Source organism: Chrysochloris asiatica, unplaced genomic scaffold (genome assembly GCF_000296735.1).
Source record: "Chrysochloris asiatica unplaced genomic scaffold, ChrAsi1.0 scaffold00026, whole genome shotgun sequence".
In the NCBI taxonomy this organism is placed as follows: domain Eukaryota; kingdom Metazoa; phylum Chordata; class Mammalia; order Afrosoricida; family Chrysochloridae; genus Chrysochloris; species Chrysochloris asiatica.
In genome coordinates this window covers 14,797,797-14,824,900 of record NW_006408544.1, presented here as the reverse complement: position 1 = coordinate 14,824,900, position 27,104 = coordinate 14,797,797, and the positions used below count along the sequence as shown (strand labels likewise).

Genomic DNA, 27,104 nt, shown 5'->3' with positions numbered 1-27,104 from the left:
GCCTAGGGCGGGCGGTTTGGGTCTCTTGGGGCCTGGACATCAGCAACTGGGCTGCAGGAGGTTTGGTCCTCGGGCGGGTGGTTTGGGCCTTGGGTGTGCGGTTTGGGCTTCAGGGAGCCTGTGTATCAGCAGCTGGGCATTGGGCGGCTTGGGCCTCGGCGGGCGGGTTGGGTGGATTGGGCCTTGGGGGGGCCTGTGTCTCGGGACCTGGCTGAGGGCGGGGTGGTTCTCCGGGGCACTGGTCCTCAGCGACCGGGCTACGTGGCGGGTTGGGTCTCAGGGGCCCTGTGCCTTGGCAACCGGGCTACCCAGCGGGTTGGGCCCTGAGGGCCCAGGACCTCGGTGGTGACCCAGTTGTGGGCCGTCTTCCCCTCACGGCTAGGTGATTTGGGCCTTGGTTGGGCCTGGGCCTTTGTGACCAATCTGTGGGCGGGTTGGGCCTTGGAGCAGGCCTTGGCCTCAGTGGGCATGTATCTGATGACGTAAAAAATGCCTCTTTCAGCCTCTCTGTACCGTGGGTACCTTGAATTTCCTGATATCTGTGCCGATATCCCTCTCTATTTGTTTGGCTTTGCCAGTTTATGTTTCCTTTTCTCTGGAAATGCAACCTTCTAAATGGGGTTTCTCTAGCCCTGCACTCCAAGGTCCGCATGGGGCAGAGGCACTCGCCGGCGTGGGCACGGGGAGCAGGAGCGTGCAGGCAGGCAAATGCTCAAAATTCTGTAATTCCTCAGCAATTTGATCTTTCAAAAAAACGAGTTCAGAATGTTGAAATATAAGATCTTATGTTTGCACAAAGGCTGTCTGTGTGCTAGACAGAGGTTTTTATGTGTGATTCTGCCCCCTTTCCCCGGAGCCTGCCCTACCTGAGCTGCCTGGTCCGGGAAGTGCCGAAAGTCTCCTCTGCAAATACTGTTTTTAAGCAGCATAAAAGGTGACTAAGCATGTGTACCTCACCAGATGAAATACATAGGAATTAAATTAACTACATCTGTGGGAATAACTATGGAGAAGTTCAATATCATCAGCTGAAACTAGACCAATACCCAGCTGTCGAACAAACCATCAATTGCTCACATGCAAGTTCAGGCTGAAGCTGAATCAAATTAAAACAAGTCCACAAGTGCCAAAATATGCCCTTGAATACATCCCATCTGAATTTAGAGACCATCTCAAGAACTTATTTGATGCATTAGACACTAATGACCAAAAGAGTTGTGTGATGACATCAAGAACATCATATATGTGATTGCCCTGGGTGATTGGGAGGGGAGAGTAATTCACTGGCTGGAGGGTAGACTTGTTAACTCAGGTGTTGGGGAGGGTGATAGACAAGAAGAGGGAGGTTGCTAAAAGAATGATGAAGACAGGTGAAGACACAGGAAGGTATGCAAGGACTAAAAGGGATAGAGGCATAGAGTGATATGGAACTTTGGAACAACAGTGTTCTGTGGGTAGACATATGGGCAGAGACACAGGCTGAATGGGTATGGGGGAAAGAGTGGGAGTATACTCACAGAGAATCTGAAAGAGGTTATTTGTATATGGATGTTTACCTTTCCTGCAAATACAAGTAAGAATATGGTGGAGCATACAGTGGACAAAATGATGAAAACTTCTTAGATATCAAACATTTTGAGGCAATGAGATGTTGGGCCTGGGGGTTCAGAACCATAGTCTCAGGGGATACCATGGTCAATTGGCAAAACATAGTCCATAAAGACAATGACAATGTTCTACATCGAATGTTAGTGAAGTCTGGGATCTTAAAAGCTTATGAGCAGCCATCTAAGGTTTCTTCCATATGCAGAAGAAAGAGTGATGAGAATTGTAGATACTTGGAATCAATTAGTCCAGTGAACTAATGGAACACATGAACATCAGTCTGCGTGACTCGTAGACCAGAAGAACTAGATTGTGCTGGCTACAACTGCTCTGAAAGGGATCACATTAGATTGTCCTGGATAGAGTGGGAGAAAAGTGGAACAGAACTCAAAATTATTAAACAAAAAGACTGGGCTTACTGGTCAGAAAAAGACTAGAGGAACCTGAGACTGTGGCCCTTGACCACCCTTCAAGTTTGTAAAGGAACTCACCTTCGTGGCCCAATTTTCAGCCAAGTAGTAGGTAGAAGGGAGACAATGACACTAGTAAAGTCTGCGCCCCATGGAATGGTCAGTTATTCACAATCAAAAGGGCAGCATTTGCCTAAGTACTAAGTGGGGAAGGGATGGGAACGTGGGTGAAATGGAAATAGGAACCACAGAGAGAACTGTGGTAGCATGGAGGATATTACAGTCATAGAGATAAAACAAAGTATATGAGTGGTTGAATGTAAAACTGATGATCTTTGTCTGTAAACCTTCACTCAATTTACAATAAAAAGTTAGAAAAAAAAACACCCCAAAAACATACATGATGAAAGCAAAAGGTCATTATAAAAGACAGTAAAGAAAGAAAAGACCAAAATGGATGTTAGAAGAGACTCAGAAACTTGCTCTCCATTGTAGAGAAGCTAAAGCAAATGGAATAAGTGAGCAAGTAAAAGAGCTGAAGAGACCAAGTAAAGTATTCTAATGTAATGTGCAGAATACCTAGAGTTAGAAAACCAAAAGGGAAGAATATGCTCAGCATTTCTCCAACTGAAAGAACTGAAGAGGAAATTCAAGCATCTGGTTGTAGTATACTGAAGGGTTCTCTGGTTAAAATATTGAACCATGCAGGAAGCATCAAAAGATGAAAGGAATACACAAATACTTAACAATTTCAAGAGGGAGCATGTAATCAAGAACCAATGGTACTGAAAGAAGAAGTCCAAGTTGCACTGAAGGCACTGACGTAAAACAAGGCTCCAGGAATTGTGAAGTACAAATTGAAATCTCAATAAACTGCTACAGCACTGAGGTGCTCACTCAACTTTGCCAAGAAATTTGGAAGACAGCTACCTGGCCAACTGAAGTGAAAAGACCCATTCCAAAGAAAGATGACTCAGTAGAATGTGGCAATCATCAGACAAAATCATTAATACCAAATGCAAGTAAATTTTTGCTGAAGATAAAAAGTTTGTATCAGTACATTGAAAGTGAGGTGCCCGAAATTGAAGTCAGATTCAAAAGAGGATGTGGAATGAGGGATATCGTTTGTTGATTTCAGTTGTATTTTGTCTGAGAGCAGAGAACACCAGAAAGATGTTTACTTGTACATTATTATTATGCAAAGACATTCAACATTGTGGACCAAAGCAAATCTATGGAGAAGATTGTGAAGAAAGGGCATTCCAGGATACTTAATTGTGCTCTTGAGGAACGTATACATAGATCGAGAGTCAGTTTGAACAGAACAAGGGAATACTGAATGGTTTAAAATCATGCAAGGTACATAGCAGAGTTGTATCCTTTCACCATACATATTCAATCTATATGCTGAGCAAAAAAAAATCTCAAAAGATAGGTTATAAGAAAAAGAGCATGGTGTCAGTATTGGAGGAAGGCTCATTAGCAATCTTCGATATGCAGATGACACAACCTTGTTTGCTGAAAGTGAAGAGGATTTGCAGCACTTACTGATGAAGGGCAAAGATTGCACTCTTTAATCTGGATTGCACCTCAATAATAAAGATAACAGAAGACCTCACAATTGGGTCAATAAAAAGCATCATGATAAATGGAGAAAAGATTGAAGTTGTCAAAGACTTCATTTTGCTTGACAACAAAATCCATCAGCATTCATGGAATCAGCAGTCAAGAAATCAAAACAATATATTGCATTTGGCAAATCTGCTACAAAATACTTCGTTAAAGGGTTAAAGAGCAGATATGTCACTTTGTGAATTAAGGTATGCCTGACCCAAGCCTCGGTATTCCAGTCACCTCATAGGCATGCGAAAGTTGGACAGTGAACAAAGGAAACTGAAGAAGAATCGATGCATTTGAATTATGATGTTTCCAAAGAATATTGAAACTACCATGGACTGTTACAAGAACAAATCTATCTTGGAAGAAGTACAACCAGAATGCTCCTTAGAAGTCAGGATGACTAGACTTCGCCTCTCATTCTTTGGACATGTCAAGGAATGACCTGTCCCTGGAGAAGAACATCATGCTTGGTAAAATGGAGGATCAGTAAAAAAGAGGAAAATCCCCAACGAGAGGTATTGACATAGTGGCAGCAACATTGGACTCTAACGTAGCAACAATTGTGAGGATGGTACAGGATCAGGCAGTGTTTCATTCTATTTTGCATAGAATCAGAGCTAACTTGACAGCACCTAACAACAGCAACAATAAGTGATGAACACACAATATAAATAGGTTGAAATTGAACAATTGACTTGTTAAGGTCAAACAATTTAAGTAGTCGAACAGGAATTCAAATCTTGCCCTGATTCCTGAGCATTTTAAAGCCATAAATATTGTTTTTTTTCAACAAACCCTCCCGGAGCTACTCAAGAATTGTAGAACTAGACTAAATTGATATTCATCTAAAATAATCTGGTCATCAGGACTGGTCCTGCCAAACTTTTTTATAAAGTTAATGCATAAGTCTGCCAATCATAATCAAGATGCATGTCTAAGGAACTGAATACAGACAAGCACTAAAAAATTAACCATGTGTAGATTGGTATGTAATGATTAAGCAGGATCTGGTTGCTGTAGAATAAGCACTAGACTGTTAACCAGTTAGCTAACTACAAGGTTGGTGGTTCAAACCCACCAGTTGCTCCTCAGAAACCCTATACAAGGTCGCTCTGAGTCAGAACTAACTTTATGACACCTAGCAACAACATATAATAATAGGTAGAGGAACTCTAGCAGCATAGTGTTTTAAATGTGTTGGGCTGCTAACTGCAAGGCCAGCAATTCAAATCCATCGGCTGCTCCATAGGAGAGTGGTGAGGCTTTGTGCTCCCGTAAAGATTTACAACCTCAGAAACCCCATGCAGGGTTGCTAAGAGGCTGTACCAACTCAGTGGCACTTAACAACAACTATATATATAATAATTAAAGACTCCTAGAACTCTGAGCTCCTTTTAACATTTGACATACTCTATAATTTAAGTCCTCAGCATTTTTAACACCATATTCTGTTTCACAAACCATTCCTTATGCCCTTTTATACTACTTCCTCATTGTTTTCTGTGTCTTTCCCCATGTTCTTCAGTTTCTATCTCTACTCAAACTATTCTTTATTTGAAATCGCTCTCCATATCTACTTGTCAAATTACTATCCATCCTTCATAGCGCTTCACAATACTCTTGTTTTCTCTGCCATCCACCATAATCTTACTGTCTGAACTTCTCTGTATAGTCTGTCTTTAGGTCAGTTATTATGTCTTTTATTTTTGTATTATGCAATTAATATTATTACAAATAATGTTACTTCTTGTTGTTAAGTGTCATCAAGTTGGTTCCAGTTCAGTGACCCTGTATAGGCTTCTGAGTAGTGACTGCTGGGTTGGGAACTGTTGACTTTGTGGTTAAGCAGTCCAGTATTTATCTTATAGCACCACACACTAAGAATGAAATATTTACAAATATTTCATAATTAAGATTGCAATATTATTTATTTTTGTATGTGTCAAAGCAGCCTAGCCTTTTGGGAGACAGGATGCTGAGATGTTGCTGTTGTTGTTAAGTTCCATAGAATCAGTTCCGACTCAAAGCGACACTGTATAGGGTTCCAAAGAGTGGCTGGTGATTAAGAACATAGAAATCAAATTTAAATTAGAAAGTAGGTTGCAGTTTTAAACTACTGCATGACCTTGGGCAATTACTTAACTTTCTAAATCATAATTTTATTATGAGGAAAATGGGACCTCACAGATTGGTTCCAAAATAATCAGTAGTTCTTTATACAGAGTTGTTCCTTAAATGCTTATAGGATTGGATTGAATCACTTTGTAGTATGCTACAGGGAGCCTTTCACTGTTTTCTGATTATGGTGATTTTTTTTTCTAAGGAATATTTGGCATAATTGAATAAGTCCTCTTAATTAAACAGTTAGTTTCTTTGACTACCTTATACTGTCTTGATTTTTTATCTTATCTCATGGATTATTTATCATTCTCTTTTATTCTGACTCTTTCTCTGCTCCAAAATATTTGAATACCCCAGGTCTCCATCTTGGTGCCTTATTCCCTAGGTGTACCTTGTTTCCTTTTTACAATATTTAAGTACTATAGTACTATCTACATGCTTTGAATTCTCCTGCTCTGACTTCTTTCACCTTACCTCTACTCCAACTGTGTATGCCATTTCTTTTTTAATATCTAATAGGTGTCTCAAACTTAACATATTTAAAACTTTACTTTTCAGTTCCCCTCCCCCCCTCCCCACCGCTCCTGCTCCAGTTTTCCTCATCTTTTGAAATGGCAGTTTCATTCTTTAATTTACATAGGCCAGAAACATTGTTTTTTTGTGTTTTCCTCTCATACTTCATATATAAATTTTGAGGATTCTACCTGTAAAATATATCCTGTAAATTGACAACTCCACCATCTTCACTTCACTTTTATCACTTTAGTCCAAACTAGCATAATTTCTTACCTGGACTAGCCTCCTATCTACTTTCCTGTTTCCATCCTTACCTGACTATAGCTAAAGCAGCTGGAATACTCTTGGATAATATAAAAGTATTGTATAAATGCAAATGTTAAGTTAGGTCTTAACCATTTCCTTCTTCAAACCTTTCAATGACTTTCCTTTGTAATTCCTATAAAAATCCAAATTCCTAATTATGGTTTGCAGGGGCCCACATGATCAAACACCTCCTGCTACCTCTTCCTCATCATAGCAGCCTCAATTTAAAAACCTTGCACAACTATTATGATGATAATAATTCCCATTATCCTACCTCTTTGTTAACCTTTTTCTCTTAGTGGTGGTAGTTATGTGCATTGGAGTCAGTTCCAACTCATAACAACCCTGTATCAGGTTTCTGAGGCTATAAATCTTTACAGGAGCAGAAAGCTTCTTCTTTCTCCTGCGGAACCATTGGTAGTTTTGAACTGCTGACCTTGAGATTAGCAACCCAACTCCTAACCACTATGCTACCAGAGCTCCGTTATATCTTCTAATACTGTTATGTTTTCTTTACAACACTTAGCATTCTATGAACTTGCTTACTCACGTACTTGATTATTGTTTCTTATTAGAATGTAGGTTTCAAGAAGGCAAGGACCATGATTTTCTTGTTCACCATGTAACCCTAGCAATTAGAACAGTGCAATGCACATTGTAAATACTCAATTAATACTTGTTAACTGAGTGAGTGAATGAATATGCGGTCTTCTTTTACCTCTTTCCTTGTGTAAAATGTCCTATGCATCTTCCTTCCCCAAACAAAGCAAAAATGCCATCCCTTCCAAGTAACTGTCTCATTGAGACAGTTAAACATTCCCTTCTCAGTTCTCACTGTACTTTTTCTTTTTCAATTTATTAATTGTACCTTTTGCATTATACTGTAGTTGTTTACATGGGGGCCTTCAAAAATGGACTATAGAAATCATGGAATTTTTCCATATTTGTTTTGAAGCCCTCTGTTTTAGCTATCTATCTCCCATTTGGATCTGAGGTTATTAATGGATAAGAATTAAGGTTTCCTTAGCACCTGGCACAATATACTGCATTAAGTTAATGTTGCTGAATAAATGTGTGAAAACAAAATCCTGACTCTCATTTTCCAGAAGGTAACATTGTTTGAAATACAAAAATGAGTATAAGACTCTTGTGTTCTGGAAGTTCACAATTTATTCATTATTCAATAAATAATTATTTTCAGCATCCCAGGCATTTGCTGAAGTGTTAAGGATATAAGGACAAAGGTTCCTGTCTCAAGAAACACTATTTTAGTGGAAAATAAAGGAGCTCTTATAGTGTAGTGGTTACGAATCGGGCTGCTAACCTCAAGGTCGACAGTTAGAAACTACCAGCTGTTCCACAGGAGATAGATGAGGTTTCTGCTTCCATAAATGTTTATAGCCTCAGAAACACTGTACAGGGTCACTATGAGTCAGAACCGACTCCTCGGTACTTAACAACACAACAACAACAATTAATATTTCAAGCTATTAGTAGTATAAGTATTGGACAGCTAACCATAAAGTCAGTGGTTTGAGTCCAGCAGGTGCTTAACCAGAGAAAGATGAGGCTTTTTGCTTCATCTGAGATTTATAGCCTCTGGAAACCTATCCAGGGTCACTGAGTTGAAACTGACTCTACAGCACTTAATAATAACAACAATGTATTTTAAGTCTGTAATTAACCTTTGAACTCATAGTACAATAGGACAGAGTTTTGGGGTAGATTAGCTGCCTATCCCAATTTTAATCTTTATGTTGCATGCATGAGGGAGCTTCCAAAAGTTTGTGGAAAAGTTGCACTATCTTTTAATTCAATTTCCCCACAAACTTTTGAGAGCTTCCTTATATGTCTGATGAGTGAGAACTTTGTACACATCGAAACTATTTTTCTGGTACCTTGGTGGTGGTGGTGTGATGTGCCGTGGAGTCAGTTCCGAGGCTGTCAATCTTTATGGGAGCCAACGCCTCAATAGACATGGCGTAATTCCATCATGATGGGCTGTATAGATTATTCAGATAAGGTAGTAAATTTTTTTGTTTTTCATACTACATAGAAGATGTTTTCTTAACATTGTCATAAACAAATAGAATCTAGCTTCCTAATTTTGACTGCAACTCTATTTCTATCCTTATGCAGCTTGCATAAATATAAACAATAATTTTATGATTCTTTTCTTCCAGAACTATTATTTTCCTTGTAATTGAATCACTCTTTGAGTACATATTTTAGTAGTGTATTTGGAATTTCATATAATTGGATGCTTAACAAATTTGGTTCTGTTGGAGAAAATGCATATATAAATAATAGCATATGACTGACTCTAGAAAATCCTTATTATGCAAAATGTTCAGAACTGAAGTCTAAAAGCACTTTGGTAGAGAAGGAGTTAACAGGTTAGCTCCCCTTGGTTGTTCTCAGCATGCTCTCTTGCCTTTAGGAGTTGAAAAGATGATAACATTGGGTCCGGACATGCCTGTGTGGAGGTTAGGGTACTCCTGGGGTTTTTGCAGCTAGCTGTAATGCATGCTAGAACTTGTTCATCTCTGAGTTCCTTGTTTTTCTTTCAACCCTTTCAGTGCCCTGCAGGAGTCATTAAATCAAAACTTCATGCTGATCATCACCCACCGAGAAGTCCAGCGGGAGTACAACCTGAACTTCTCAGGAAGCAGTACCATTCAAGAGGTGAGTTATGTCTCACAGCTAAGGAATAAAGGTAGCTCATTATAGCTAATGTTGACCCTGTTAAAGAGGGCTTATCTCTTCTGGTTGGAAACTCTCTTTATGTTTCATTACTGGGTTCTTAATTTTAATTAACTAGAGCATCAGTGATTACTGTAGATAAACTAAATGATGACCTAGAAAGACAGATGTTATAAATGGGAGCTCTTGATAATTCTGAAATATCAACTTAAAACCCTGTTAAAAGTAACTCATATAATGTATTTTTTTATTTTAGAGTAGTTATTCACAATGCTAATTTCTAAATTGTTAGCAGGTAAAATTAAAAAAATGTTTTTATTTTGTTTGAAAGACTTCTCTCAAATATGTTATTTGTAATATGTAATCTACCTGTTTCCAAAAGGAATATGAGATGGCTTTTCTTGAGCAGCTTAAGCCTAACCTTGGATTATTCATTTTTAAAGTAAGGTGCTGTTTGTTGGAAACCCTCATTTAGTTCTGAACATCTAAGAAGAGTTTACTTATAGTGTCATTATTTTCTCCAACATAGCCTACCAGGGCATTGTTTCTAAATAGAACTTCCCCCAAGAGAGAAGAGGTATGTTCTTGGTATGCCTGTGGCCCCACCCACCTAAAAGTCAGGTATTATCTCTTGGGGGAAAAATGTGTAAGGTCATGACAAGGCTTGTATTTTGAAACAGTGAAATGCCACATTGCCTTTTGTCTGCTAATGCTTTTTCAAAGAGAATTTAATCATCCTTAACTCAATGGCACTTAACAATAATCTTGGATGATTTCATAGGTTTATTAGACCATATAGTTTAAAATTATTACTAATGTCATGCTTAAAGAATAAGTCACTTTCACACTGATCATTTTTTCATAGTTTCAGTATTGCCTGAGATGCAAATGGTTTATTTTTCTCACATACTGTCAGTAATTTCAGTGAATTCCAAATTCTGAAGTTGACATATATGACTTACTATTTAAAATTCATTTTCTCTACTTATCACTTGAATTGTTTCTTGACTGATAGCTCAAAGCTTTACTTTTTTTTTTTTTTTTCTGGAGCCTAATTTGAATCATAAGCTTGAGTTGTTTACCCCCCCTCCCAATATTTTAAATATATGTACACTTAAATATATATACATTTTCTTTTTACCCTTAGAGCATGTATTCTTCTATTCTGTAATTTAAATTTTATTCCTTGAAGAACCATTGTTGTGTTTACATTATAAATATTGTATTATTATTATTACATTTTGGAGTACATGCAATTTATGTGATAGTAAAATCTAAGTTACATATACATATTTAAGCAAGGAAGTTTAATTTCAAAGAAACTTCAATTTAATCAACAAACATAATATAAATTCCACACTTTTGTCACTTACTTTTTGAATAGGAGAATAAGGTAATACGTGATTGATAAATAAATATAAGGTGACTTCCTTTTTTTTTTTTTTTTCCTGGATGAAACTTTTATAGCTAAATTTTTCCTTAAAAAAAAAAAAGCGCTGCAGTTTCTGTTTTGAGTGTGTTTCAGCTTCTATCCACAAGGGGGCAGAAAGGACTATTAAATTGATAGTCTAAAAATGCCACTCAGTTCTTTCAAATTAGCTTCTCTTATATTAACAAAAAGGAGCATAATGGCCAAGTTATTGTTTGCTTTACAGATAATTGGCATATTGCAGGGAGGAGACTTAATTTCACCCTTTTAAATTAAACAGGGAGATTTAAAAAGACATAAAATATTCATTAATGTTCGGTGATTATAAAGTAGTGGCATATATTTATTTTGCCTTTATTACTGTTTCGATGGGAAAATACTGCAAATATTTCCGAAATCGAGTTGGCCATACTGACAAGTTGATATGTTTAAGCAGCGTTAATGCAATCTGCTCACACCTGATATCCTATGCAGAATGATTCAAAATGACTGCATCAATTATTAAAAGAAATATTTAAAATTCTGTAAATGTGCAATTGTGTGCCACAGTTGGCTGAAACTGTTCTCTATAGACTGCTATTTAGATTATCAAATATATTTTTAAACTTCAAGGGCTTGAAAAACAGTAAATATTTTTCATACCATTTTCTAATATTATTTGGCAAGTATTCCAGAAATGTATTTTACAAAGACAGATATTATGTATGTCTTGGCCAGAGTTTGGCAATTTCTTTCTTTCTTATTGTTTTGCTTATTATTCTTTCTTCTTCCTTTGTTTAATTTATTTAAAGTGGTATTTTAAAATATTGGTTGCTAAGAAAAAGAAATGTTTCCAATGTCAGTGATTTTTTTTTTTATTCTGGAGTAGATAGGTATACAAAGTCTCTTTTATTCTGCACTACTTAACATAAAGATGTGAATCACACTCAGTAGGTCTAGCATCACACTTTCCAGGCCTAGTCCTATAATTTATCTCCTTCACCTTCAGGAATACGTGGGGAGTTTTAGAAGGATAAAGTGTTCTTAAAACACAGCCATGCAAACTGCAGTAACATACAAGTTTGTCTCTTTTTTTTTTGTGGCAAGATTGAAAGCCAGTTTGATCATAAGATTAAATAATAAACTCTTGGAACTATTCTGCAGATTTTATAGTAAATGTGGTTTTACTATTAGTGTGCAGGTAATTATGCCATATAATAAAGTGTACATTAAGCTTTACTACCACTTTTAAGAATCCCTTTTCAGTCTTGTTTGGTCTAAGACTGAATTCTGACAAATACACTATGTTTAGAGAAAGGAAGAAATTAAATACAAAACAAAATCTTGGTTGTGTTTTTTTCAATTTTGTAGTATTTGATTTTTGTATTGTGGGTGAATCTGACCCCCCAGTTTTAGAGTATTTAAATTTTTCATAGCTTTTGTATTTTAAAGAGTAATGTTTTATAATACTACTACTCTCTCTCCCTAATCCTACCACACTTCCAGGGTTGTTTCTATTAAATGAAGCCAGACTTAAAAGTGTACTTTTTAACTTTTAATTGAACAAGATGCATTTTAAAACAACAACAAGAACAACAATGGATTCGAAAATGGCTTGCAATTGACCATATGGTCTTGCGAGTTAGTGGGGATAAACAGTTGTACACGTGTTTGTTCATTTTGGCTCTGTGGTCTCTTACCTTGCAATGCATGACTTACGTCCTGTAGGTGCTCTAGACTTTAAGCTACTTAGATATTGAGGTTATTTATTTATTTTAAAGCTCTTTATAAATCCTTCCACTTAAATTATTCTCCTACTTGGGAAAGGAATAAGCAATATAAAAAAAATCATAATGGAGTGAGTTGCAAGTAGCCATAAGAAAAATGTTCTCTCTTTTCCATTTTGGCAAAATAACTTGTGAAAATTTTCAAATAATTTAACAATAGCTTTGTGACAATCTGTCTTTTACCTTTTTGGGTCCTTAATTAGCTACATGTCACACTTTATAATAGTACAGTTCTTTAAAAATTTCAACAAGCTTACCTTATTTTAATGAATTTTCTATGCTGAAAATTTACATTTTTAAACATAATTATACAAATTCTAGTAATTCTTTCTGATTCTATTTTTAAATCTGTGGCTATAAGTGAACTTGCAATGGATTAAATTAAGGAAAAAGAAAAAAGTAAAAAGAATGATTTGCTTACTGCAGATCCTAAACCCAGGTGTGGAACGGTTGTATAAAGTCCCTGAAATCAAGCCAACTTTTCTTGAAACTGATTCTTTGTTATCCATCTTACTATATCAAAAGCTTCTTTAAGCAAAATACTCACTTTTCTTTAAGAATAGGTGTCATACAAGCTTAAGTAATAATGGCATGTCCCAAAATAACAATGATAAGAAACCTAAGTATTTTGGGTATAGAACCATGGAGTTTTATTTCATTATTACCGTAAGACACATAAAGGATAGTTATTGGAATTATTTTAGCCTTTTCCAAATTTTTCTTACCCCAGAATTCACACTATTGCTATTAATGTTGGTTTAATTATTAATGAGAAATGGAAAGAATGAAAGGGGAAAATTTTGGAAACTTGATATATTTTGCATGTAGCAGTAAGACATTTCATTACTAATAATTCCATGTTGTACAAATTAGTGATTGTGTAGTGGGAAACCAATGAACTTTGAATTAACAACAAGTGAACCAAATATATAAGTCATCCCAGTTCTTAAAAATAATCTTGGCTAAATAATTGTGGAGTGGGGGGAGGGAAATGAGCCTAACTCCTATTCTGAAAATTTGGACATTGTGTTAGGTTTGTATGTTATGTCTAGTTTTGTCTACTTACTGCTTTCTCAACTTGCTTGGCTAACATATATTTTGGACTATTCTTTAATGCTGGATGCTAGTAACAGTAATTAAATGTGTAGTATTTTATAGATCATACTAATGAGCAATTTTCCAAGTAGTACATTTTACTATAATTTTTTACCTAGCATGCCCTTTCTGTGTTTTAAATATTTATTTATTTAATTTGGTTGGTTGGTTGGTGTTCCAGTATGGGGAGTATAAGGGATGCTGGCACAGAACTGAAGGGAAGACTAAGTTAGCTTGAGAATGTGCATATGCAAGAGGGTAAATTAAGTTGTGTGCTTATTTAATTAAAAGTTTAAGTGATTTGCTTTTACTGCAAGATAAATGACATATATAAGCTCAATTAGAGTGAACCAATTTTAATTAGTATATCATGGTTTGATATGTGTTTATATATATATTTTAAATCACAAATGACATCTTAGCACGAATGAAAGAGATATAATTTCTTAAGCAAGTGGGCAATGAATTCAAGCCTTTATTTATCTTTCAAAAAAAGGAGACTACAAGTTTGCATGTATATTATTAGTTCTACATTGCATTTTAAAATTGAGATCTGTAGTAATCATACTGCTTCAGGTTAACAAATTAGTGATGATCATTTTATAAATATTGAGGTTTCCTATGAATCTTAATAAATTATCCCCTTAGGAAATAATTTAAAATAATATTTACATAGCAACTATTTGAAACTGACAAATCTTTTCTTTCCTTCTGAAAGTATTAAAATCTCAATCGGATATATATTTTTTACCTGTAGAACCACCTTTTCCCTGCATTTTGAGAAGGTAGAAACAATAAAATTTTGTAAAGATTTAAGGACAATGCTTTAGCTCTTTGTTACATGTGATACCTATTTCTAACATCTTGGCCAACGTTTCATAATTTGTGATTTGTGGGTTGGTAGTTTTGAAATCCTGGGTTAAAAGAAATTATGTTCAGTTATCAGAAACTAATAAACATAAGACATTTTTATATGCAAGAAAAGGCAGAGAGTAAATAATTGCACTGGTGACCAATACTGTAATAATCCTGTTTTACAATATGCACTTGACAGGTTGTAATAGTGCTAATTGAAGAGACTAATTCACACTTGCTTCATTCTATTCAAAGGCAAAATCAGCAGCTTGTTTTGCTTTTGACCAGATGGTCCTCATGAACACCTACTGTGCACTTTAAGTGCTTTACTAGAATTACAAAGGCTGGGGGCTGCGTTCGACTCCAAATGATTTGAGAAGAGAGAGAGAGAGGTGGGGGAAAAAACCCTCTGTGCTCAATGGATTTAGTGCAAGTAAATTAATTCTAGTGGACCCATTACACACTGAGCCCCCTTTTCAAAGCTCTGAGCCTCCTCGCTTGCTCTGTAGCAATGAGAAAGAGAAAGAGAAAGGCAGATTACTGCAAACAGAAATAAAAAAAAGGGGGTATGAAAGGGAGAAAAGAGGCCTTGAAGCCTTTCATATCATTTGAGTTTTTCAAGTGCGTTATTTTTGGGGAGGGTGGGTGTATGAAAAGCCAATTGGAGGTTTTTTTGTTTTAAAGTGCGCTATTTAAGCACCATGAATATAGGCGCAAGAGCAACAGTTGACTGAGTTTACTGTGGTGAAGCTTTGTGTCCGAGGATGAATCAAATTCATTATATTCAACTCTTTGTGTTTTAACATGAATGTAGGGTTAGTTTCACAAGACTGTGTCTGTTTAGGATAATTATAATTTAATATTTTCCTTTCATAAAGTTATCACTGTAGATGTCCAAAATTTTAATCAAAGCAAATTTTGTACATTGACTTTGAAGGACCCTGACAGTTTAAAATTCAAAGGAGAGTTTTTTTAGTTCTCAAAAGAAAAGAAAGGCTCTTTCTAATGGCATTGAAGCAGAGATTATTATAACTAATTAGAAGTCACACATCTGTTAGCTTTTGGTTTGTGACTTACATATGTATTTTTTGAGTAAAAAAATATACTTAAAAACATATTGTTGTTATTGAGAGAACCTAAAAAGATAAAATGCACTTAAAAGAGAACCATTTATTTGAACCAATCAGTTTTGAAAATCTCTATATGGACCCATAAAAATATGTAATATGTTAAAGTGTATTAAATGTGAATCCAAGTTATTTAATTAATAACCTAGAGTACCATTCCAAGAAAAATATTTTCACATAATTCTATTAGCATAATTCTGGTTAGTAACCAAAATCATGAAATAATAATAAAATATAAACAAATATAATTTCTGCATTTTTATAGTTATTAACTACTTACCCTTAAAGCTATTAGTATATAAATACTATAATTTGGAATATCAAAATTATAGAATAATAAGAAAATCATACCAGTTTTGTACAACTTAATAATAATTATAAACATTTCAGTTTCCTAAATTTCACTTACCTATTTAAATTAAGAGATAATCCCGTTTTACAATATATACTTGAAAGGTTGTAATGCAAAATGTATATTTAAAAGGCATAATGTCATATATTTTTAGTTGCATTCTAAAATACAGAAGTGCAAAAAACCAACCACAAAAATATTTTCAACTTTACTTTTAATTAAAGAGAGTATCTTGCCTTCTTTGAAAGTGAGATTCATTTCCTATTAGTATGGCCTTTACTTTGGGACTTGTTCATTGAAATGTAAGTTATAGGTTGGGAAAGGAATCTGATGTGACTCTCCAAACCTTCAAACTGCAAAACATACAGTGAAATTTATAAGCAGTAGCATATTAATCAATTGATATCTTTGGGGACAAAAAAAACTTGGAGAAAAAAAATGATGAACTTACTGATTTTTTTTTTTTTTTGCATTTGACTGTTTTAAATAAAGGTAAGGCTACTAGATTCTCTTCCTTTTAGATACAGTAACAAAAGTCGTCTTCAAAGTGGGAAGCCTCCATTAAAAGAAGGAGATTAATCATGACCATGCAGTCATCTGCTTAGGTGCCACTGGCTCTTTTGGTTTCACTGACACCGTGGTTGGAGCCTTTAACCTCATGAAAAAGAATTTATTTCTTTATTAAATTATTAGCTCTTTGAATTATTAGCTTTAATATTAAAATATTAGATTCTTGAATGTCACAGATAAAGTAGGGTAGGTTGGAAAAACTGCACTTTTTTCATAGATATCAGTAAGTACCACATTACTTAAGCGGAAAGATGTTTTTACATTTAAGTTTCACACAGCTCTAAATAATAATAACGTCGTTCTTCCTCCTCAAATACACCCCCAGCAAAAATAAGGAAGTATATCAAAGAAAATGGTGTCCTGGTATGGTTCTGTAGGATAAGCACTCAACTTCAGTGTGCGTTTGAACTGCAAGGTCAGCAGTTAAAATCTACCAGCCGTTCCTCTACAGGGTCAGTATGAGTGGGAACATACTCAGTGGCTCTTAACAACAACATCACAGAATGGATAAATGACTATTAAAGTGTTCATAAATATGTTAGGCCATGTTGTTGTTAAATGCCATCTAGTCACTCACAGTGACCCTGTATAGATTGTCAGTCTTTGTGGAAGCAGAAAGTGTCATCTTTTTTCCTTGGAGCCAATGTTGGGCTTGACTTGCAGACTTTGTGGTACACAGCGCAGCACAGTACTTGTTTTATGGAACTATCACACTCCCCAGATTAGGCTACAAGCTACATATATTAAGAAAAGGCTTGCATGCCTAATGTTCTTTACATGCTTAACCTTATATGTTGTTGTTAAGTCATCCAGTTGGTACTGACTCATAGTGACCCTGTATAGGGTTTCTGAGGAGCAGCTGGTGGGTTTAAACTGCTGACCTTGTGGTTTGCAGTCCAGTGCTGATCCTACAGCACCACACCAAGAATCCTATCTTTATACACCAAAAATAATTTGGTTGTAACCTCCCTCAAACATCTGTTTATGGTAATATTTCTTTTGTCTAATATGCCTTGAGTATGACTTAATGCTATTCAATCAAGGAGTTACTCTTTTTCAAACATACTGAGTATGGTAAATATTCTTGTTTATAAATTCTATTTGTCATTCTAGGGATGCATTATCTTATCGTTACCCCTTAATATATTCCTATTACTGTTTATTTTAAACTTTTTTTTTTAAGGCAAAAAAAGAAGACTTTAAAAGCTCATAGTAAACATTTCTATAAATGACAAAATGTATTCATTGCTTTGTGATCATTGCGTGACCAGACAGTAGAGTGCTGGATTGTTTTAAGGTTTTTACAGCTGCAAGGCAAAAAGCATCTGCTCATTGCAAAGCCGGTATTGTTTAATTTTGACACTGACTTTTCCATGCGTCTTGTACCAAGCACAGGATTAGATGCCACTAAGATGAAATTTGTTTTAAGTTGTTCCCCAAGTGCAGCTGTCATCATATATGGCCTTGTAGCTTAACCAAAGCAGACAGACAGGATCAGTCAGAGTCTTTGCAGGGGCTCCTTACTAGGTTTGAGAGACACAGAGAAGGAATTTTAATGATATTATTTACTGGGAATAACTACAAAATTAGTTTCCATGCTTATTTAGTGTGTGTGTAAGACCCACCCTACCCTTTTTTAGGGCATTAGAATTGTTGTTAATATATTTAGCTTTAAACTGGATTACCAAGTATTAGGGTGCCTCTGTCTGAGTTTATTTTAGGCAGTATTCTCCAGTAACTAATGGCAAGAAAAATGATCAATTTATTGGTCGTTAAAGTAATAATTGACTGAAAATAAGACCCGTTCTAAAATGGTTCTGCTAAATTCTTGAGAGGTGGACATTTTTATAGAATGATAATTTTTCTTTAATGTTTCAAGTGAATGAAAAATGAAAGAGCACCTCACTTCCCGGGTTTCCTGAAATTGTGTGAATTTCTACCCAGCTGGTCCAAATTGATTGATACAGGGCCAAATATTTGTCTGCCTACATTTCAAAGTCTATAATTTGCTAATGAATTGTGGTAATAATCTTTCATCATACATGAAAGATTTAGCCAAACAATTTGCTAAGTATGTATTTTGATCATAAAATTTTTGGACTTCCACCAAGCTTTACATCTATTTTACAGCTAATGCATGGGTGTGGAGGCAGGGCAGCAGGGGAAATAACACTGAACATGGACACTTGATGGAAAGAGATGAAGGAAACAAGAAGGAAGATGGTACTTTGGAAAATAATAATTCTGGGAAAGTCTTATGAGTGACAGTAGAAAGCAAATAGAATTTTAGAGTAGAAAATAGAATTTTTTAAATAACAGCAGAGTTTTAGGCTCCAGTGTCCAGAAGTATAGTGTCCATGTAGATGAAGGCAAAGAAGAAATATTTTCCTTTCCTAGCCAGTTATTCCACACATTGTTTATGGAAAAATTTCTTAGAAACTTTATGTTAAAAAATTAGGTGCCCACAAGGTGGAAGTAATTGAAGGCATAGATAAAAGCCAAATGTTGGTTAGTGTTGATTTAGAGACGTGAAATAAATGTAAATTGATGAAATATGGAAAAGGTTATTTTTTGAAATGAGTATAAAACATTGATATGGCGCTGTAGGATAAGTACTGGACTGCTAATAACTGCAAGGATGGCAGTTCAACGCTTGTTGAACAAGTCATTGCTTGGAAACTCTATAGAGGGTCACTACATGTCAGAGCCTACTTGGTGGCACGTAGCAATGATCACATAAGATACCCAAGAAATTATTTCAACCTCAAACACAAAAAATGACTGTACAAAGGAAATGTAGTTTTATATTTCTGGGAGTAGATTTAACAATAAATAACCTATTTTGGGCAGAGGGCATACGGCACATTCAGGATTAGCTTATGGAGGGAAGCAGCAACAAAAAGTTCAAAATAAGACTAATTTGCCCATGAATTGCTCATGCGTTGCTACAGATTAAGGTACCATGACTTCTATTTGATTTAAATAATCTGAACTGTTTCCAAGTTGGCCTAGAGGAGAATATTACATAATATTGATAGCATTTTACTTGCCTAACCCTTTAATAGCAAGTACATATGAATTCTTTGTGATTCATAAAGAAAAGGATTGACAGCCTCAAGGACTTCCTGCAAGATGGTGGACTAGGCAGTTGCACTAAACAGACAACAAAGATACCAGAGACCAAAGGAAACAGACACACATAAAAATCCTGGAACCCTGAAATTTTGGGGAAAGGTTAGAGAAGTAGGCTGAGTGCCTGCTGGGAGGAGAAGCTGATCAGGGATATCAAGATAGAGACAGACTGGTGAATGGCTGGCTAGACTCAGCACAACCATCATCGGCATCTTTGGCAACAGAAGGTGACCTGGCAGAGCAGATTCACACGCTTGAAGGGAGACATGCAATTTTCTTTTTCTCCATACTTCCCTGATGGCCAGAGGTGTGGCCAGCTTCTCACTCTCATCCACCTCCAGCACAGACCCTGCCCTCCTGGAGAAAGTCATGCCAATGTGAGGCAGAGACTAGCTCTGTCCCTTCAGTGCACTGCTTTTGTGCCTGATTTTGTTGCCTGGTTCTGCTTCAGCCCTACAGAACCCACAGAGCTACCAGATCAACATTTAACCAGTTACCCTTCCCACAGCTGCCCTGTGGACCTAACAGTCACTGAAATTAGGCCCCCATCAAGGACCTCCATGAACTATTTCCAGCTTGAGTGCCCTGAATATACACAACACCAAGGCTAATAATAGGTGCTCCATCTAGAACCAGGAACTCTGCTGTCACATCCCTCCATACCCTCTTCATGAGCTCCTTGCCTTGCAGGAGCCCACAAAGTTTTCTCCTCTCAGGGCCCAACAACTACACTGTTTTTGTTTTTTTCCTTTTCTGGTTTCATTGCTTTTGTTTATTCTTTCTCCTCTTTCCATTCCCTTGAATCGTATCCTATCTCCAGTGTTTTTCCCTCTTTCCTTTTGTTTCTCATTTCCCCTCTTTTTTGTTTTTTTTAACTTTTGCTATTTCTTGACTACTCTCTACTCTCTTTTCATTTTCCCTCTCCCTGATTTTCTGTTTTTTTCTTCGTCTTCTTCCTTTTAATGGCTCTCTTATTTTTCTCTTATATATTATTTCTTTTCTCTTTTTTAGTTATTTTAAAATTTTTCTTCCTTTTATTTTCTCTCAAAAGAAGCATCAAAACAAGATGGAAAAATTACATAGAGTCACTGTACCAAAAAGAAATATTCGCTATTCAACCATTTCAAGAAGTAGCATATGATCAAGAGTCAATGGTACTGAAGGAAGAAGTCCAAAATGCACTGAAAGCACAGACAAAGAACAAGACTCTGAGAATAGATGGATTACAAATTGAAATCTTTCAGCAAACTGATATAGCTCTGGAGGTACTCACTCATCTATGCCAAGAAATGTGGAAGCCAGCTACCTGGCCAATTGGTTGGAAGAGGTCCATATATGTGCCCATTCCAAAGAGAGTTGACACTGAATTGTGCAAATCATTGAACAATGTCACTAATATGGCATGCAAGTAATATTTTGCTAATTATAATTCAAAAAAACCTGCAGCATTGCATTGAAATGGAACTTGTAGAGGTTAAAGCCTGATTCAGAGGAGGATGTGGAATGAGGGCTAATATTGCTGACATCATATGAATCTTGGCTGACAGCAGAGGATACCAAAAAGATATTTACCTATGCTTTATATGGACGACATATAAAGAATGAATATTCCGCAACACTTAATTGAACTCATGATGGATTTATATATAGACCAAGAGGCAATCATTCAAACAGAACAGGTAGACACTGAATGGTTTAAAATTGGGAAGGATGTGCACCAGGGTTATATTTTTCACCATACATATTCATTCTGTATGTTGATTTAATAATCCAAGAAGCTGGATTATCTGAAGAAGAGCATGACATCAGGATTGGAGGAAGACTCAATTCTTCTGATATACAGATGATACAATCTTCCTTGCTGAAAGTGAAGAGGACTTAAAATGCTTACTAATGAAAATCAAAGACCACAGCAATTCAGTATGGGTTGCATCTCAGTGTAAACAAAGAAAACAAAAATCCCCACCACTGGACCGTAAGTAACATCATGATAAGTGGAGAAATGATTAAAATCATCAAAGAGTATATTGGGTCCACCGTCAACACTCATGGAAGCAACAGTCAAGTAATCAAATGATGTATTGCAATAGACAAATCTGCTTCACCAGACCTTTTCAGAGTGTTAAAGAGCAAAGATGTCAGTTTGTGCACTAAAGTGCAAATTTTGAAACAATACAAAATCAATTTAGAAATCCAGAGGATTAATACTTAGATCTCAAATACAAAAAATACATTGAAAAGGCAAAAGAGTGTATTTGAAGCAATGGAAGCATGAATTAGTGAGCTTGAACATAAATTTCTCAATATGTTAGAAGTATGTTAGAAGAATAATCAGTAAAAAGAATGAAAAAATCTGAAGGAACCCTGAGAATTATATGGCACACCATGAAGAGGAATAGAATAGAACAGGAAGACGCAATAAAAATCACAGAGAAAATTGTCAAAGGATTGTTAAAAGAAAATTTTCGTAGCATCATGAAAGACGAGAAGATAATCATTCAAGAAGCCGAATGAACCCCAGATAGGATAGTCCTCAAAAAATTCACCAAGACATGCCATAAACTCTTCAAAACCAAAGACAAGGAAAGAATCCTGAGAGCAGCTTGGGAAAAATGGAAAGTTACCTACAAATTAGAATCAACAAGACTAAGTTTTGATTTCTTAGCATAAACCATTCAGACAAGCATGCAATGGGATGGTATATACAAAGAAGAAAATTGTCATCCAAGAATCATATACGTAGCAAAGTGGTGAAATTAGGTCATTTCCTGAATAAACATAAAGGAATTTATAATGTTCAGACCATAAACAATGCAAAAGAGTGTTCTTTGAACAGAGAACAAACAACAACATAAGATTATTGTACATGGCAACATGATCCAGAACTCAATCTATATATGGTTGATGGTGATAGTTATGAGCTGTTGAGTTGGTTCCAACTCATAGCAATCCTGTGTAGAGTTTCCGAAGAGAAACTGGTGGGTTTGAACTGCTGACTTTATATCCAGTGTTGCTCCTACAGCGCCACACCAGGAGTTCTGTGTTGTTGTTCAGTGCTATAGAATCAAACTGGTGGGTTTGGCCTGCTGACCTTGTGATCCAGTGTTGATCCTACAGTGCCACACCAGGAGTCCTATGTTGTTGTTCAGTGCCGTTGAGCCAGTACTGACTCATAGTGACCCAATACACAACAGAAGGAAACACCGCCCAGTCCTGCTCCAACCTCACAAATGTTGCTATGCCCAAGCCCATTGCTGCTGCCACTGAGCTAATCTATCTCATTGGGGGGGTCCTAAATCTTTTTCTCCAACCCTCCACTTTACCAGACATGATATCCTTCTCCATGGATGGGTCTCTTGTGATAATATGTCCTAAATGAGAGATGAAGTCTGGCCATCCTGGCTTCCAGGGAGCACTCTGACTGTACTTCTTCTAACACAAATCTGTTTGTCCATGATACTTTCAATATTCTCCTCCAACACCATAACTCAAATGCATCAATTCTTCTACAGTCTTCTTTATTCATTGTACAACTTTCACATGCATATGAGGTCATTGAAAATACCATGGCTATAGAAATATGAAAAGGAAAACAAACCTACAAGATTGAAAATAGGGAATCAGCAATATCAATTTTTAATGTAATCAAGTACAAAGCAAAAAGAGGGAATAGTGTAGATACAAAACTTACAAAAGTCAAGGAAATCCTGTAGATTTCAAGATATAGCAGACTGTTTTGAATAGGGAACTATATTAATAAATTCCAGGGTAACCTCATAGAAAATGAATACACCTGCACATGTAAATAAAAATGTGCAAAATTAGAAAGATTTAGTAAACGTTAATTTGAGAAAAATGAAAATACAAAGGAAACCCATAAACAAAATGAACTCAGTGTAGAAAATTATGTGGAACAAAGAAACCAGCAACACCACACACACACACACAAAACACAGCAAAATGACAACAATTCACGCCTATGAATATGTACCATTCAAGAGATAGAGTAGAATTGATAAGTAAACAGAGTACTTCAATATGCTATCTACAAGATACACATGAAAAAGATGGTGACAGCATAAATGTCCATCAACAGAAGAATGATTAAACAAACTTTGGTACATACAGAGGAATACTACACAACAATGAAGAATAACAGTGAATCTGTGAAACACCTTATGATATGAATGAACCTGGAGGACATTATACTGAGTGAAATTGTTATTATTATTGTTAGGTGCTATAAAGTCATTACTGACTCATAGCAACCCTGTGCCCCAAAGAACAAAACACTGCCTGGTACTCCACGAACTTCACAATTGTTGCTACCTTTGAGTCCATTGCTGCTGTCATTGTCCTAATTCATATCACTAGGAGTCTTGTGCTTTTTCTCTTTAACCTCCACTTTACCTAACTTGATATCCATCTCCAGGGACAGGTCCCTGCTGATAATATGTTCGAATTATGAGATGAAGTCTGGCCATCCTGGCTTCCAAGGAATGTTCTGGCTGTACTTCTTCTAACACAGATTGGTTTGTTCTTTTAATATTCTCTTCCAACACCGTACCTCAGATGTAGCAATTCTTCTGCGGTCTTTTTTATTGACCGTCCAACTTTCACATGCATATGAGGTTATTGAAAATACCATGGCTTAGGTCAGGTGCACTTTAGTCCTCAAACTGACATCTGTGCTCTTGAACAATTTTAAGAAGTCTTGGGCAACAGATTTGCACAATGCAAATGTATCGTATGATTGACTGCTACTTCCATGAGTGTTGACAGTTGATCTGAGAAAAACGAAGTCTTTGACAACTTCAATCTTTTCTCCATTTATATGAATGTTATTTATTGGTCCAGTGGCGAAGACTTTTGTTGTCTTCACATTCTGGTACAACCTATACCAAAGGCTGTGGTATTTGATCTTCATCAGTAAGTATTTAAGTCCTCTTTGCTTTCATCTAGAAAGGTTGTATCATCTGCATATTGCAGGCTGTTAATGATCTTACTCCTATCCTGATGCCACATGTTTCTTCATATAATACAACTCCTTGGACAGTGTACTCAGTATACAGATTGAACAAGTATAGTTAAGAATACAAGCTTTGCACACACCTTTCCTCATTTTAAACCATTCAGTGTCCTCTTGTTCTCTTTGAACAAGCACAATGAAATGTTCTGTAATACTCATTCTCCCCATTGCTGTCCATAACTTGTCATGATCAACACAATTGAAAGCCTTTGCGAGCCTGCTTTGTGGTTGTCAGCACACAGCCCCTCCCTCTCTCTGGATCTAAAGTCCCTAGCCGCTCCATCTCTCCACATCATTGTCTGCCTCCATCTCTGGCGTCACTGCTTCTCTGGGTAGGTTCCTGCTCTCCGCTCTTCTCCCTTGATGGTCACAGGGACCTCCACTCCTAGACTGCAAAGTCAATCACTGCACTCCTTTTGCTACAAAATGTCTACCTTTACATTTCCAACCCTCACAGTCAGTCCTAATACTAATTATTCACTGTTGTACCACATGAGTGCTATCCACATCTCCTTTCATCAGTCCTGCCCAGACAGATTGGATACGACTCAGTGGAGATTCTACCTTCCTCTGTGCCCTCTGGATTAGGCTCCCTCTTGAAAGCTTGTAAGCCAGTCATTTCTTGCCTTTGTAGCCCTCACTTCCCCCATTTTGGGTTCCCAATGTCCAAGTGGCCCATCCCTGTCTACTTGGTGTATGGAGGGGTGGGAATGATCCTCCTGTAAAGATTTGTTCCCTCTTTTGAGCTACTGCATCCATACATGTAGGTCAAGTTCATCAAATTGTATCAGATTACTCTTTTTTTCCTCTTCTTTCTTCTTTTAGTTGAGCTCTGATCATTCAGCCATTGAAGCCAGGTCAAGTGGCTATTGTCTGCAAGTGTGGGTGTTCTTATGCATATGCCCTCTCCTCTTATCGGCTGGATGCTTCACTCTCCATTCTAGTCCTCTGTTGCTATGTCACTGTCTCTGAGCCTAAGAGTCTGCAGGTCATGCCACACTGCTGGCCAACCAGGTCTCCACCCAGGTTCACAGGAATCTGTTGAATGTTGTAGGGCTTAGCTTGCAGCTTTATTGCTGTTTTTCCCTCATTTCCTCTTATCGGTGACAAACATGGTCACTAATCAGAGCGTGTATTCCCATTGAGTGTTAGTCTTGGAAGGGGGTTTGCCCTGAGTGGACCTGACCAGTTTCCTTGATGTCTCCTGGGCCAGCAACTTGCTTGTTCTTGTAGTAATCAGTTGGACTGCCTATGTTGTTTTATCTTTTTTCTGTCGGTCTTTCAGGAAGTATCTTCTGTTCTTACTAGTCGCTCCAGGCTGGTCTGCTTGTCCTTTAAAGTGGAAATTTCCCACTTCAGAAGATTTTGGATGTGGTTCAGGATTCCCCCTATGATCTTATGTAATGTAGAGGCTCCACAGGAAACCTCCTTCACTGGGCACATTGTAGCCCTATTTTAGGTATTCCAATCAGGTATAGGCAGAAAACGGACTTAGAAGCTTTCTATGGTGATATTTCTGGCTATTCCTTTCTCTCCCCATCAAATGTCTGTTTTATAATGGTAGTCCAGGGAAACCAAGATTCAAAAGTCATCCAAGCATCTTAACAGTATTTCCCCCGTTTTAGCCATTCCAACCATGTCTCAATCCCTGCATCCCAGAGCCCTGTTATTCCAAGGTTGTGCATACATCATTATTAACCTCTGGCCTACTTAGGCCATGCAAACCTGTCTAATTGTTTTCTCATCCAATTTGTTCTTTCATTCCCCTCCCCCTTCTTGTGTATTTCCCCCCTATTTAACGCCCGAACTATCCTGTGTCTATTCCCTACCCTGTGCTCCACCTTTCTCTCCCTCCCTCCCCTCACCCCACTCCCCACATCCCAGTAACCAGCAAAGAATCCCCCCCACCATTAGTATGGGTTCTTTTTCTTAGTCTTTTACAGTAGTGGTCCTATGCAGTATTTCTCCTTTTGTGACTGACTAGTTTCATTCAATATAATGTCCTCAAGGTTTATCAATATTATGTGGTGGCTTGCAGCTTCCTTCTTATTCTTCAAGGTTGCATAATATTCCATGTGTGTATGTACCACAGTTTGTTTATCCATTCTTCAGTTGATGGGTACTTAGGCTGTCTCCATCTTTTTGCTATTATAAATAGTGCTGCTATGAACGTTGGTGTGCATGTATCTACTCGTGTTATGACTCGTATTTCTTGTGGGTAAATACCAAGTAGAGGAATTGCTGGATCATAAGGTATTTCTATTTCCAAGCCATATCGCTTTCCAGAGTGGTTGGAATTTTGCATTCCCACCAGCAATGTAGGAGTGTCCCAGTCTCTCCACATCTTCACCAGCATTTATTGTCCTCTACTTTTTTGATGTTTGATCAATTTCAGACTGAAGAAGTTGGTAGAATTCTTCTATTTCATCTTCACTGGCTTTAGTGGTTGGTGCATAAATTTGAATAAT

General features: G+C 36.8%; 1 protein-coding gene across 1 annotated transcript in view; it reads left to right on the top strand.

Moving 5' to 3' along the window:
• FAF1 (Fas (TNFRSF6) associated factor 1) overlaps nt 1–27,104 on the top strand; it is a 665,112-nt gene that overhangs the window by 245,331 nt on the left and 392,677 nt on the right. The window contains exon 7 of the mRNA XM_006839751.1: nt 9,158–9,263. Coding sequence (XP_006839814.1) covers nt 9,158–9,263 — 106 coding nt within the window. The remainder of the gene's footprint in view (nt 1–9,157; nt 9,264–27,104) is intronic.